The following is a 16,376-nucleotide window of genomic DNA, read 5'->3' on the forward strand; positions in this document are numbered from 1 at the left end:
CTGTGAATACCTCAGCAAGCATATTACTGTTTTATTGTAAATGAGATAGATAGATAGATAGATAGATAGATAGATAGATAGATAGATAGATAGATAGATAGATAGATAGATAGATAACAAAACCACAACTGTTAAATACTCAGCGAATCAGAATTGCAGAACTGACACTGTGTAAGATGGGGAGAGTAAAAAGCTGTGAAATGATTATCAGAATTTAACATTTGTCATACTCATATTGCTGAAGCGCACTTGTTCCTGTTCATTGTTTTATTTGATGTGTTTTTTATCGCATGCAATAAGAAAAAAAGAAGGACACCACCATATCATTATTTTTATCTGAGGGATGTCTCCATACCAGGAGAAAAGATTTTGTATTTTTCGTTCCAATGTCAAGTTCAATAGTGTGTTCTATAGGTGTACAAACTGTCTGGCTAATTCTGTTCTGTATAGTCGTGATCACAAACAGGGGTTTATCTTGTACTGTATATCTACTCACTGGACAATCATAGGTATAAGAGACTGTAAAGAAAATGATCAAGAATCTGTTGGGATGGAGAATCTGAACACTCTTGGTGCTGAGTCCTAGTGTTGTTGGAGCTATGGAAGTGAGAGAAATATTTTCCAGGAGAAACTGCTGATTCAGTTTAAAGTGCACATCTGGAAAGCTGTTTTTAATCAAATGTACGAATTTAAAAAACAAACAGATCAAATATCCATTTATACGCCACTAAACTAGTTTGATCAGAGTCATTGTGTTTAGTTTTGACTCATAAGAGAATTTTTTGATTCCCACAAAACATTACAGAATCATAAATTTCCAAAATCTGACACCTGAAAATACACTGGAATTTGGGGAAAAAAAACGTTTAACTGTTTAAACAACCAAAATAACATCACTGTTTACTGTGATTTTTCCGTACTGTACCTGGCATTAAGGCTTTACAGCTATTCTAAGACTGTTCCCTTTTATTGTCAAAGCAGTGAGTGTCACAACTTGATTTGAGACCAACAGAGAGGTTTAGCTTATCATTTAGCTTTGTCAAACCTAAATCATCAATAGCTTGAGAATCCAACAGAACAAGAATCTAAAACAGCGAATGCCTGATACAATTTTGCTCAAAATGGAAATGACAAAACCACTGAATCATTTTTCTTAAAAGTGTACAGTATGGAAGAACACAAAACAGACTTTAAAACTGTCGCAGAGAACAAAAGACAAAGTTGACGACACAGTGTAATAACATATTTAAAAAGAGGCTCCATGTTGAAAACTAGCTAACTCTTAACAGATTTGAATCACTTTTGTATTTTTGTATAAACCTGTACATACATTTTTAAAGAAAAAAGTTTCAAATTCTTTCTTTTTGTAAAATAAACCAATAAAATCATTAAAAAAAAAAGTTGTTTTTTTTTTTCAAAGTTTACATGATTATTTCCAAGCCTTTGTATATTTTGGAGCTGTGCAACACCTTCAGTCTTGTATTTATTTTTTGGGAGGGGTTACAACATTGTGAAAAATCCATTATTCTATATCCAATTCATTTGAACAGCTCATCAGGCTGCTTAGTAACTGTGCATAGAAAAAAAAGCCAATAAATGTGATTGCGTTCAAACGGAAAGCCTTTTGTGTCACACTTCATTTTTTCCCTACAAGGACAGCATGCTTCAACAGAATTTCTCCACAAGATGGCAGTGTGTTATTATTGTTTACCTCGAGTCTCATCTAAGGTGGGTCCCCTTCATCTGAGTCTCCAGGCAATTGTCTTTATCCTAAGCAGGAGCGTACTGCAAGCAAAAAGAACAATGCCATTTTCTCCATCTTACAACTTAAGTACTTAATGCAGGAGGGATATTACTTTTAAAAGACATTTTAATTTTATGTCTCTTTGATATTTCTGTCTTCACAGATATTCTAAGAATGGTTATGGTTGAGGTTTGAAGAAAACCTAAATTCAAAAATGTAAAATCCCTTCTGCTTATTCCTACAGCTTACAGCTTTTACTTATCAGATCAATACCACATTACCATCATGCTGTCTTCATTATTAGGCCTCCATATTTACCTGTCCCTCCCTGATCAGCACCTTTATCTCCCTGATGACATCACCATCACATCCACCTCTGATTGGTCTGAAATGATTAAATGACAGGAAACAAAGCTTTATAAAATACCTGCTGCAAGTAAAAAATTCACTTTTACAATAATAAAGAATGATCTAAAGGCACTAGCATATGTGCAGAGGCACTGACTTTTCTGATTAACATTAATAATACAAAATATAATAAACAATAGGATATATAAACCATTTAGTCTGGTATGTGAAATTATGCATGATAAATTTGACCTCATTATTTTGGTCAGCCAATGTAATTATTTCATGTCATTTCTAATACTGGGCTTTTGCTTGAAATAAGCTATCTAGGTCATTTCTTCGCCATTCAAATCATATTTCGAAAAATAAGACAAACGGGGTACGGTGTATTTATTTATCTCAGAAATTACCTACCTCTTGGGTTTTGATCCGTTACACCTGGTGCTTTTGACGTTTTTCAGATGAAGATGTATCACCGATCCTAAGACCTGACCTGAAACTCTGTCATAGCTACCGTCTCCCTCTTATTTGGTGTTGGTAAAAGTAACCGCTAGTCCTCTGACTGTTCCAAGATTTCACTCAGAGCTGAATGAACTTTATCAGTGTTAAACAGGATGCGATGCTTAAACAAGTTATTAAGCTAGCAAGCCAGAGGGCTCTCTTGGGCAGAGGGCTAAACTAGCCAAATTATGGATAATACATGTATATAAGAGGAAAATAATGATGTTTAACGTATAATAACTCATTTTTACACACTTTAAAGCAGAGCTTAACGATCCCAAGTCTCCTTTTTTACTTCACTCACAAAATGGGACTGTCGCTAGGATCGTTTAATCGTGCCGTACAGTTAGTGCGTCCTCAACTGCTGTGAGAAAACACGTGCGACAACTTTTGGATCAAACCAATTGCAGGTAGGGGGGGTATGTGTAAAGTATAATATATTTGATTAGAAGGACAGTACTACACCCAAATTGTATATACTATATAGTACACAGAATAGAAAATAAAATAGTTGTAAGATTACAAACTAATGTCTTAAAGAAGTGGTACTCAACCTTATTCTACCAAAGAGCCACATTGTCTAAAAATACTTTAGCGAAAGCCACAATCCAAACCGGGAATGTAAGGTAGATAATAGATCCTTAAACCTGTAGATGAAATTAAATAAAACAGTGGATTGGTGGATAATTATGACGTTAAATGGGATGCAAATGTCTGTATAGCGTCAGAGAAACAATATGTCACTGATAATGAGCATATATTTATTTTATTTATCACTGACATCAGGCTTAAACCTTGTATCTCAATTTTTCATGATTTTAATTTGTTTTATAAAGTGGTCACCCTTAACATGTCAGTGGGGTTTAAATAAACCTTAAACTTACCCTGCCTCACACCTGCAGCTCTCCCAACCACAGACGAGTACCTTGATGCAAACAAGATGGCTGACATACATCCAGTCCATGCCGGAAGTCTCAACTGGAAGTCCGTATGTCTAAGGTTAGCCTTAGGCATTAAAACTCGAGTGGTTAGGTTCAGGGGAAGGCAGTGGGGAAGGTGATATATTTGAGATCTAGCACCAAGGGTTAGGGTTAGTGTTAGGCTTAGGCACAAAAAAAGACTGACAAACACTGGCAGCTGAGTCCAACATGAAGAAGAAACTCCCACTGGGACTTCCAGCATGGATTGGATGTATGGCAACGCCCATGTTGGCCATCTTGACTGCAGTCACATCGTTTGACCCTACCTCCTTTAGGAGCTTTGGTTTAATATTTCTGCTCTTTTGACAATATTTATGATCACTGGTGCATTAAAGATCAAATAAAACATCCACAGACAACTTTTCTAGAACTAAGTTCAAATTACCGAAAACTGTTTTTGGCTAATTTCAAAACTGGATAGAGAGCAGGCATGAGATGCAATTGCCTTATCTTTATCGAGATGTGTGGCTTACCTTGTACTTGGGGATATGGGACTTTAAATCCTGGAACCCATCCTTTTGTTGCCTAGCTGCAAAGTCTTTTATTAGCTCGACTGCGACGTCTCCACAACTCCACAATTTATTTTGAAAATATTTCGCTTAAATTATTTCACCAAAATAAGAGCATGTTTTTTGCTGCAACTCTTGGATTGAACCAACACCGGGTAGAGATTGGGGGTGTTATATTTAAGGGATTATTGACAGGATTGGGACAGTATATACAGATTGAGAAAAAAAGTTATCATTGAAACAGAGTACGCAGAATATTAATAGTTATTTTTAAGAAGCAAACTTTTCTCTAGTTGTTTTACTGTATTATTTCAAAAACATAGGCTGCATCATTTACTTGCTACATTTATAAGATACATTAAGACGTTACTTTTCAGATATAGATTATCAAATAGGGTTAAAAATATGATAAGTTATAAGGATATAATAAGTATACGTTATTAAAGGCAATGAGAAATTTAAGACCTTCCCAGCAATTTAAAGAAAAAGACACCCGAGCCGCACACACTTTACTGCAACAACAATAACCTCAAGCATCATTAACCATACTCTAATGTAATATAGTAAACATTAATGTATAAAGAAGTGTAAGAAAAGGATGTAATATGAATCTCTGTATACCCATTTTTATTCAAGTTACCTTTGGATACCATTCATGTTTTATAAAAATGATTTAGTCAATCAGACCCTTATTTTACATTTCATTTATTTAATTTCTTCCCACTTAGCTAGTCACTGTTTCATTTTATCTATTTGACATAGTTTCACAAAAAGTTATAACCGTGCGCAGCATAACTGAGCTTTTAACGTTCAGGATATATCATTCCTGAGGAATCTACTTGAGGAGTCATAATTAGCCGGTTCATCCTGAGTGCTTCTGGTGAGCTATTTGAACTGGCTGGTCTTTTGGAACAATGATTCCTTTGGTACTGTCACTTTTACTTAAATAAGACATCCATGATCCTTTGACCCCCATCCCCCATACCCTCCAGACAGAAATGCACATGAACACATAGGCACACATACACAAGACCCTCAAAAAGCTGAGATGAGTTAACCCATGAAAGAGATCCTTAATTATTCTGCCATTCTGATATTTGAAAAATGTTTTTGATTGGTGTGTTTAGTTCGATCCTAAAAATCAAGATTTCACTTGAGAATTCAATTCGACCAACTGGGCTTCAGTTCAGTTCACAAACTGGAGGGTATTATCCCTAATCATTTCACCAGAAAAATATAAGAGGTCAGGAGATGATTAACTGGAAATGGGAGCAGAAAAATGCCTCACTAACCCAAAAAAGTTCTATTATTCCTTACAGACTTTCTCCCAAACTTCACTTTCTTCTCATCAATCAGTAGATCATTAACCCTTCTTTCAGCTATCAAATTAACTGGGAAACTTCAAACTCTGTTCTTATTTATCATAAGTCATAATGGGCAAATGCAACCTATGTTGCTTTCATAGTTTAAAAAAGGGTTGGGACAGGAGGTACCAGAAGCCCAGTCTGTGCACCAATATACAGGGCCTACAAAAAGTGTTCACCCCATGGGTGTTTTACCCTTTGATTGAGTTTATAAATCAGTCATGATTAATTTATATTTTGGCTTTTTAAACAGAAAAAAAAATCTTAAATGTCAAAGTGAAAAAAAGATTTCAAATCACTGTAAATTAAAGTTGAATATCTAATGTCAAGTAAGTGATTGCATAAATATTCACCCCCTTCAAGTCAGTATTTAGTAGATGCACCTTTGGCTGCAATCACAGCATTAAGTCTGTGTGGATAGATCTCAATCAGGTTTGCACATCTGGACACTAAAATTTTACAATTTTACAGTATCCGACATAAACCGCCCTTTTCAAGTCCAGACACAAATTCTCTATTGAATTGAAGTCTGGGCTGGCATCCTGGTTCAAAATGCAGCCTATAGCTCCCATCACTCTCACCAAAAAACTTTGTAAAAAGCTGGGATGAGATTTGTAATACTTAAGCTTTACCAGAGTCTCAGACCAAAAGGTGATGTACAGAAATGTTTAATAGTGTGAATGCATATCAAACATACTTAACAAACCTTTTGTTGTTGAACTTACAGTAAAAAAATCGCATATTTACACATGAAATGCAGCGAGCGATAGATCACAAGGCATTAAAAATATATATATAGTTGGTTATTGTGCAGTCCTTCTATGTTGTATTAATGAACACATAATGCTAATGGTGTAAAACATTGTCTAGAAAACAACCCCTACCAAAAACCTGAGTTTCACATTAAAGCAAGACAGTTTCAAGTATCAACTTGTTACTGCTACAGGAGAGCAACAGAGTGAGATGCAGCTACAACACACATGATTTGGTTTGAAAATGATTCTGAAATGTTCAGAAAATTTTGTATTTCTGCCACTGAAAACAGATAAATACTTTAAGAAGTGTGAATATTTACTCAGACACAATGTCTTACTGTAGGTAGTTACATGATGGTGCACGCAGAAACTACTTCAGGCAGAAAAACTTTGATTACATTGATGCTTAATACAAGTAGATACACTTTGTTTAAAAAAAAAACCTTTTGGCTTTACTTTTTACAAAACAGTCTACCATGAACTCTCTCAGGCCATCTTCATTGTTCTGTACAAGACTTTAACTAGTCAAATGGCCTCTTCTTTACTTCTATGTCAACACTTACAGTTTTCCAGTCATTAAATGTTTATCTCCTGTGTTTGATTTTGTGTCTGTCAACACATATTTCACAATCATGTAATGATATCAGGAGTCAAGCTAAGATTGTCAGCTTGAATATCTTCCAGCACATAAAACAGACATGAATTAGAGAGTCAGTCACTGATTTCCTTTGTGCTCAGCCTGCCCAGCAGAAACTGATCAAATCTTGTCTCTCAAAACAAAATCACCATTTAAATAAAAATGATGTATGTTCCATTGAACTAAACTCTGAATTGTGTTTGAAAACACTTAAATGTTTAAGGACAAGGGTAATTTGTGTGATTATTTACTTCAGGAAACTGCAAGAGCAACCTTTAAACACCTCTGATGCACATACGTGGAGCTCTTGTGTTGTCAAGAGCAACATTATGCACATGATTACACCATAACTAGCTTGCATAAAAAAATGACTTCCTTTAACAGACAGACATTTGGAAACCTTATTGCAGTGTTAAAAATGATAGTGACACTCTTACTGACTTACCTGAACTTAATTTCTCAATGAATGCAGAACACTAATCCAAAAACTATAAACAGGGCAAAGTAAATCTGAAGTTAGAAAAAACTTGCAGCTTATGTTGGTGTGTAAAAGGCAAAATGTAGAGGTTAACTATGTAACTGACAGATTATGTCCTCCAGTGATTTATAATAAGGCAAAAATACACCGACATGAACAGAAATCTTCTGGTGTCTGGTACTAATGACCCTTATGAAATGTATAATCAATTTATATGACAGCAAACTGTAAACAACAAATGTAAAAATGTGTTTTAATCAGGCCATATTGAGAAATTTGGAAATGTACAGATGTTGGGGTACAACCCCTCTAATATTTTACCAGGCAAATTCAAAGCAAGTTGAGTCAGGTTTGTCATGGTGTATCATGTATTAGAAATGAGGCATATGATATTTTGTGGCCAAAAATGAGTCAAATTCCAACAGCTTTTTAAAATACTGTAATCACTTTTTAAAAAGCCACTTCATGTGCTTGTTTTAAAAAATTCTTTGTTGGTACTAAAACCTCTAACTTCACAAAGCATGGAAGACTTGGCCTCAAAGTTCGAAACAGTAGCTTCACCTCTAGCTCAGGTGGATTTGCACTGCACTTCATCCCTGTAATATAATACCTGCTAATGATTGAGTCTGTGTGTCCGTGTCAGTGAGAAAACATTTGTCATCCTCTACTGTTTGATCTGTTTCAGCTTCTCGATGTGATGGCAGAGTTTGAGAGCTGGGCCCAGCTTTAGTCCCATGTACTTCATGATGACATCACTGCGCAGCAACATCAGAGCTTTGCCATCAATCTCCTGTAAAGAGTGGAGCACGCTGTTAGCAGGGGGCCACATTCTTAAATGGTTCATCCAAAAACTGTTCAAAAATAGTTGAACAGTTGCTGCTCTAGTTGCTTTACAAAGGCTTCTCCTGGGTAAAAGCAAGCGCAGTCACATAGCCTGTAGACCTTTAAAGGGGACACGGAGGATAGTTTATTTGAATTAAACACTTACGTGTTTCCTGAACAGGTCCACATGCGGGCCAAGAGTGTGAGGATCTGCCTCCTGGACAAACCGTATGACATCATCAACTGACCAGGAAGACGCATCGCCCCCTGAAACCTCCTTGTCCTGTTTCACATGATCTGGGCCTGTTGTTGAGCTTGCTGCTGTGAAATGTCACGGAAGCAGGAAAAAAAATCAAATTAGAAAAGTGTTTCAATTAGGCCTGTTGATATTAATGTGTTAACGCTTGTGATTAATCTGGAAAACTTCCTCCTGCAGTCCTCCTGCATGGATGTTTACGTTCCTGGGGTGAAAAGGTTAAAGGCGGGCCAAACGCAGCCAGCAGGGATGAGTGAGGAGACAGACCCAGGTCTGCTTTATAGTAATTTTAAATTTAAAAAGCTGTCTAATGGATGTCTGGATGAAACAGTAGTTGTGTGTACATACTGCCATGATGAACTGTCTTTACACTGAAGCACAACGAGTCTGACGTACCACCTCCGGGCAAAACGAATCTTTACTAATGTTAGCAAAGACTCTAACAACAACACAGGATCAAGCCATGATAGCTAATGTTGATAATGTTAGCAAAGAAGCTAACAACATCACGGGATCAGCCTATTTGCCTATTTGAACAATCCTAATCCCAAATGACTAACCAATGCACAGAAGTAATGCAGCTACTTAGCTTAGCTCAAGAAAAGGTAAAACAATTTCAGCAGTGGCACCAACTGAACAAGTGACGAGTGATTTCCACCTCCTTTTTAAGGAACTGTCCCAAACAGTTTCCTCATTTTGCCCCACTGACTGTGTGTTTACACACAGCGACTTACCCTCAACTCGTCTATGTGCGCACATCTGGACAAGCTCCGTTGGGTTGGAGCTGACGCGTCTTAGGGGTGGTGGTGTGTGGGTCTGTCCAGAGAAATATGGCCGCTCCTTCTTTGTTGGTCTGTAGTCTGAAGGGCTGTGGATGGGGCGTGTGCTAGGAGTGGGCTCTTTTTTGGAGTCATCTTTAGACAGGCCATTCTCAGTGTGGGACACTGGTTCTGTTAAAAGAGAGGTTATGACAGATACTGTTAGGACTGTCAGAGCAAAAAATAAACTCCCTATAGTAAAGAAACATTTAAAAAATTCTTGGATCCAGATGGTGATCCGGATCACTCCCAAAATCTAACAAGTTCTTCCTTATGCCATGTGTGACATTTCCTGAAAATTTCATCAGAATCCGTCCATAACTTTTGAGTTATGTTGCTAACAAACTAACAAACAAACAAACTAACTAACTAACAAACCCTGCCAATCACATAACTTCCTTGGCGGAGGTAAAAACTGAAAATATATGGTTTAATGACATATGCAAACAGTTATTAAAATACGGACTCATGTAAGAAAACTCACAAAAATAACCAAGAGGGAAATGTTTAAGTGTTTGATTAACTACGAAGCACTTAAGCAGTGTTAACACCAAGCAGTCACTTTCATTTTGGCCCACAACTATCTGTCAAAAGATGGGAAAGGCACAAAATAACTTATCTTTATCATCCTGTTTTTTAAGTTTTTTTGGGCTTTTGCTGTTGTTAGACTTCAGCTAAAGAGAGACAGGAAACATGGGGATTGGGGAAAAGCATGCACCAAAAATGCTCCGGGATCAGGACTTAAGCCTCTACAAACTGAGGTAAACCAGCAACTCTATCCTACTATCTGGGCCCCATCCCATTGGATTACCGAGGGAGCCTATCTGATCTCAAAGGGCGAACCTAGACACACTACAGTCTGTTGGCTGGTCGAAAGAATTGTCACTTCCTACTGAAGACAGCTGAAATAATTAACAAACACAAAATGTGCCATGTTTTGTACTGAACTAAGAGATTAGGCTGCGCCTTTTTAACAGCTTTTCTCACTCATTTTGTCATCAATATGCTTTCAATGGAAATGGTGATAAACTATTAAGCAAATAAACCTTGCAGGGTGCACGTTGGATTAAAATGGCACCTTAATAAAGATACATGGACCAGCTGGTTAAGCCCCCATTTGAAAACCAGTTTTGCCATCTTTGTTGTTCTTTAATATACATTTAAAAAAAGCCAAAATGGTACCAAATTAAGAGCTGTTTAGGACCCTAAGTGCAGGCTTTACTTACTAAGATGAACAAAATGACCCAGATCTCTAGAAAGAGCTGGAATTCCCGTCACTGTGAGGAAGGCTGGATGGACACTGGCAGTGGAAATGCAAGCAAGATCATACCATGCCAAACTGTACTGGAAGAAAACTGAACTGCTTGGTGGAAACAGACCAATTAACTCTGCTCTTGGTTGAGGTGGCATAAAACGTTTTTTAAACAGATTCTTGTATGTGCAGTTAGATCTTAAACTGCCTCCAAAACACTTTTTTAAACAGCACAACAACAGACTCAAACTAATAAAATGGACATTGTATAACAGGCTGGAGGAACGTAACTTTCACTGTCTTTTGACAAAGTAAACAGCGAAATTTGTCTTGTAAATGAGAATTTTAAGATTATCATCTTGCCCCTGAACTTCTGTCCAGATATGTCCATAGACAGGAAAGTAGACGAGTAATAAGAGGCAGAGCAAATGGAAACTGTAACACACCAAAGTGGAGCTCAACATTTGGACGGTCAGCTGTAAAGGCTTCAGTGATACTTTATGTGTGGCTCCTTTGTGACAACTTGGGGCTCTTTTAAGTCCTGGAACTATAATTCCCCTAGAAAACCTTGAAAAAGGGAATGTTGACCTCAAAAATGTTCAATTGCAAGTCACATCAGTTTGTTATCCACACTTATAAAGAGGGCTTTAAATGTCATACAATTTAAGTGCTAGCCTATGTTTTTTGTCTGTAAATTTCCATCAGATGTGCACAAAAGAGAACATGCAAAATACACTTCACTGATTCTTCAGAAAAGGGACAAAACAGGTTCCAAACTTTATTTTGTACTTTTGTTTTTCTAAAACTTGTGTAGGCTGAGGTCTCACTGATCAGTTGTGTGATGGAACAGATTTTTAATTCAGCATTTTTCCTCAAATATGACTTTTTTGCCATCTTTTGTGTCTTTTGCCCTTCTGTAAAGCCACTTCATTCACAGACTAGCCCACCTGACTTGGTCCTGTTGTAGAAGCGCGTGTTGTTGTTGTTGTTGTTGAAGGGGCTGAATGGCTGCGAACTGAACAGACTGTCACTCTCCAGATGTTGGCACATGTTCTCCAGAAACCGCAGCACGGAGGATGCGCTGGAGGCCGAGGGCAGCTTCACATAACGGATACCGTGATCGGACCGTACTGGAAAGAGAGAGAGAAGAGGACACAACACAGACGGCTGTCAGTCTCTGAGCTGTGCACACATTCACACACAGGCTGTGTACATTCACAGCTAAAGAAAAGCAGCAGATGGTTCAGGGTTCACACCCTCCCTTTATAAACACAATCCCCGTATTTTTCACCCTCCCACCCAAGCCAAGCCTGCACAAATCCACAAATTAGACCCCCCCCCCCGCACCGCACCGCCAAACCTCAACCATAGCCTCCCCAATCCGGGCCCCCAAGGGAGAGCCAATTCCAGCATCCCAAACCAGGTTAGATGCACATGTCATTTCTGATTACAGACACAGTGCTCACATCAGCTGCTGCCACAGGCGCTGTCTTTTCTTCCTCCTCTCTTTCTGCTTAGACACATTAACCCACACACACAAAGCCAAAACATAGCAGTGATTACACCAGCCAGTATCAGCTGACTGATTGTCCGGTCTTAGTGACAACTTAATGGAATAAAAATGTATTAAGCGCTGCTTTTAAGGTACAACTTTTAAAAACAAAATTTAAGCATTTTGTATTAAATAATATTATCCAAATGACTGACAAGAGTGAGAGGAAAATTCTTACTTATCAACTGGGAAAATCCACTGACTTTGCTCTTTCCAAAGGTAACAAAACTAACCTGCACCCCAAAAGCCACATGATCTTAATTCCAGATGCAGGAAGCATTATATTTTCATGTTGTTCATAAATCTGTTTATCCAAACCCTACTTGTGAATCAGATATCTCAAAAATGCTTCGAAGAGGGGCGCAGATAGCATAGCAGTCAGGTTGCACCCAATGTACATGAGCAGCCTGGGTTCAAGTCCTGCCTGTGGCTACTTTCCTGTGAGTCTCTCCCCCACTCTCTCATCCCTGTTTCTGTTTCTAACCACTGCTCTCCTCTCTGAATAAAAGCATGAAAAGCCCCAAAAACTATCTAAAAAGTGCTTCATGGGATTTTCCTCAAACTTTGCACCACTGTCCATTCTGGCTAATGGATGAAGTGATTAGATTTTGGAGGTTGTTGGTAGAGATGAAGATCTTTGATTTTTATTCATAATGATACCCTTATACAGTGGCTTTTTTTAAACCACAGCATCAGGCTGTAACATAACAAAAGTTGAGAGGGGACTGAACCATTTTTGAATGTACTGTCTATTGTTTCTCTTTATCTATGCTAGCCAAGGTCTAAAATGGATCTTTTTGTATTTATATTTTGGAGTATTAAATACAGTATATCATGAGGAATGCAAGGAGCTGGAGTCTCTTCTTCCAACATTATCATGGTGAAGAGATAAAAGCAGGGACAGAAAGGCTCACTCACAAGAAAAGAGATAGCACGGATGTTTCTTAGTCAGATGAGTGATTGAAGTTGTATCAAATCAGTAAAAAATTGTAACACACAGAGAATATAATCATTATAATAAAGTAATGTTATTCAGCTAAGAGTGTTTTGTGATATACAAGTGCAGCTGCGGTTGTATATGTGAAAAATAAATAAAGTAATGAAAGAATCATACCTCTGATGACTTCTCCTCCACTGTGGGACTGGCTCTGCAGGAAGGACAGCAGCACTGAAGGCTGGTATGTGCAGTCTACACAGGCCTGAACAGCCTGCTGGAGTACTGTGTTTACTGGGGCTGGACCGAAGTGGTCCGGGAGCTGCTGCACTAATTTTCTGTCTAGATGTGGGCCGTAATTCCCGTGTTTGTTCACGTAGACACACACTGGAATGACACACAGCAAGAGTAGACATTTAATATAATCAGAAACATGTCATATTTTCATTCTTTCTGTTGTTTGATGGATAAAACTGAAATTTACTATCACAGTGCCCATCAAATTTAACTTTAGGCCCACACATTCAGACATCAGACTCATCAAACTCACCTGTGCAAACTACGCTGGAGCCGTTGCTATGGCTGCTGTCTGCAGAGACGTGGCTAGAGCTCAGTCTGTTCTCAGGAGGTGGAGCTGTAACGGATGGCGCCCCGAGGGACTGTCCCACCCGAGGCTTCTTCTAGAGCAAAACACAAACAAACAACTCTGTCATCTACAAAGGCTCTCATACATTTGTGCCCAAAATTTTCTTTATGTTTTTATGCACATCATATATGGACATGTCCTGCACTTATCTTCTTCATTTTGCACTCTTCAGTGGAGAAATTCATGAATGAAGTGAACATGTACCTTGAACGTATCTACTACTTGAACATATCTTGTGTACAGAAATTGATCTCGAACTTTCATGATTAAGGTGATCTATATTTATCAGCAAAAAACTTCATTATTATATGAAAATTATATTTCTTTGAGGGTTTGTTTGGTTGCCCACCTGCAATGATCCCAAACTAATGCTGAATCAGGTCAAGAGAAGAGTGAAAACATCTTTTTTTGTCATGAAAAGCTCTCTGTGTGGCTCTTTGATCTTTAATAAAGAAATGTGGTCCAGTTCTGATAAAACTGCTGCTCTATTCTAGCTATATCTGCGCTAACCCCTGCAACGGCGGTAGTGGCAGTATCAGTGGAGCGCAGCATAACAGATTACAGCTCTTGTGACATCTCACCTTGCTCTTGGGTTTGGGCCCTCTCTTCTTGTGTGGTCTGGGGGCCAGTTGAGTCTCAGAGCTGGTCCTGGCAGGGCTCTGTGACGCTCCATTAACCGCTGCTGCTGCCGCAGCCTCGGCTGCTGCCTTCAACAAAGCGATGGTCTGGGATTTGGGACGTCGTCCTCGGACACCCTTGCGAACAGGGAGGGGTGGTAAGGGGTTGGGTAGTCTGTATGAGGTCTGCATGGAGGAGGAAGAGTTGGACGTGGAGCGGCGTGTGGTGAGAGAGGAGGAGATTGAGGAGACAGGAGCGAGGAGTGCACCAGGGAGAGTAACTGGAAAAACACGGGGCAAGGGATGGAGAAATAGAAATGAAAAAAGACGGATAAATGTTTGGTTATTAATCTTGTAGTCAGCATGTTGGATTGCTTCGTTCTTAGACAATAAAAGAAGGCGAGAATACAACACTAACTTGTATAGGTAAACATTCATTAAAGCAAATCTGCAGCACAAATATCACATTGAAAGTGTCAATGTAAACACAGAGATACACAAAAACACTGTAAGATTTGCCCATTTGCAGGAAATCACCATGACCATAAGTTGTGTTTTTCCACAAATCTTTACGTCAATAACATAATGATCTTCCTCTTGTTCCTTATTGAGTAAGAAATTTGGGAGGAAAAACAAAAGGTAGTGGAGAAGGAATGACTGAGGCGTCCTGCAGAGATTTGTTTTGATTTTTCAGAGCCTTCACTGACTGACAGGTCCTTTGTATTACGCCCCTCCCTCTACTGAAATCAGAGTCAAAAGTCACGAGTCTCTAGAGACTTTCCCGTCAGGCGATTCCTTAAAACACTCTGCTTCCACAAACAGAAAGATGGAGATGACTACGATAAGGTTTTAATTCTTTTCAACATACAGGACTAGATACTAGATTTCTGAGGCAGACGTCAGCTGGGAGGTAAAATTTTAATCACAATTTGTTGACCTAAACAGCATATACATGAACATCATATGTTTTAGTGTGTATTCATAGAGTTAAGTTATGCCAACCAAGAAAAGCAACACCAGCAATGCACATTTCATTAGTGAAGAGATAAAAACTTAACATTCAGTAAGCTGCATTTAAATTGAGATGAGAAACTTTGGGCCCTAGCTTTAAAATTGCAAACACAACAATTAGTTCTGATTGCATAAAGCAATCATGGCAAGTGAACAAAACAGTTCAGAGTACCTATTTTAAGGTTAAAAAGGCAGAGAATTACAGGGCAATCCCAAATGTGACATACCCAACTTAGAAGAGCATCACAAATCAAACTCACCACATCATGTATGCACAAGTTGTAACTTTAAAAAACAAAAAATACACTATTACTGCTATATTCATTCTCTTGGGAACTGTGAGACTTTATTTTTTACTTCAGTCTTATGATGAGCAGCAGTGCTCTAAACGTCACTTTGGTGCAATAAATAATTTGGACTTTTGGAGCCATGCAGTGTGCAAGACATCTTTCTGCTCTTTTTTTCTGTTGTTTTGATGAACTTTCAGTGCAGCAACTTTTTTGAAGACTTCCCCAGATCTGTGCCTTGCAACAATCCTGTCTCTGAGCTCTGCAGGCAGTTCCTTTGACCTCGTGGCTTGGTTTTCGCCCTGATACGCAAAAACAGCTGTAAGGCCTTTTATAGAGAGGAGTGCACCTTTCCAAATCATGTCTAATCAGTTTGATTCACCACAGGTGGACTCCAGCCAAGGTGTAGAAACATCTCAGCAACAATCAAGAGACAGGGGAGGATCCTGAGCTAAATTTCAAGTGTTTTGCAAAGAGTCTGAATATTTATGTCAATGTGATAGTTTTGTTTTTATCTTTAATAACTGTACAAAAAAATAGAAAATTCTTTTTTCACTTTGCCATGATGGGGTACTGAGTGTAGATTAATGAGAATATTTTTCTTATCGTAGCATCAGACTGCAACATAACAAAATTGAAAAAAGTGAAGAGGTCTGAATATGTTCCGAAGAGACTGTACATCTCTATTAGGGATGCACTATATTAAGATACGATAAACTTTTATTCATCCCCTATCGGAGGAAATTTCTTCATTACAACAGCCCAATAAGAGAGAGACAGAAATTAGAAATATTTAACCAAGTCATTTTAAATGTGTAAAACAATACTTAACTACAATATAACCAAAATTAGCAATAATAAAAAT

At 38.2% G+C, this 16,376-nt stretch overlaps 1 protein-coding gene across 4 annotated transcripts in view; it reads right to left on the reverse strand.

Annotated features, from left to right (window-relative positions):
- Positions 1-6,098: 6,098 nt before the first annotated feature.
- Positions 6,099-16,376, reverse strand: part of scml2 (Scm polycomb group protein like 2) — a 42,367-nt gene continuing 32,089 nt past the window's right edge. For 2 of the 4 annotated variants that reach the window (XM_041793050.1, XM_041793061.1), the window contains exons 8-14: positions 14,178-14,494; positions 13,501-13,630; positions 13,131-13,337; positions 11,412-11,594; positions 9,129-9,344; positions 8,305-8,459; positions 6,099-8,106 (exon numbers count right to left, since the gene is read on the reverse strand). In XM_041793050.1, the coding sequence (XP_041648984.1) occupies positions 7,981-8,106; positions 8,305-8,459; positions 9,129-9,344; positions 11,412-11,594; positions 13,131-13,337; positions 13,501-13,630; positions 14,178-14,494 (1,334 nt within the window). In that variant the 3' untranslated portion in view covers positions 6,099-7,980. The remainder of the gene's footprint in view (positions 8,107-8,304; positions 8,460-9,128; positions 9,345-11,411; positions 11,595-13,130; positions 13,338-13,500; positions 13,631-14,177; positions 14,495-16,376) is intronic. The other 2 variants (XM_041793079.1, XM_041793070.1) reach the window with 2 other exon arrangements.

This window comes from Cheilinus undulatus, linkage group 1 (genome assembly GCF_018320785.1).
Source record: "Cheilinus undulatus linkage group 1, ASM1832078v1, whole genome shotgun sequence".
Classification (NCBI taxonomy): domain Eukaryota; kingdom Metazoa; phylum Chordata; class Actinopteri; order Labriformes; family Labridae; genus Cheilinus; species Cheilinus undulatus.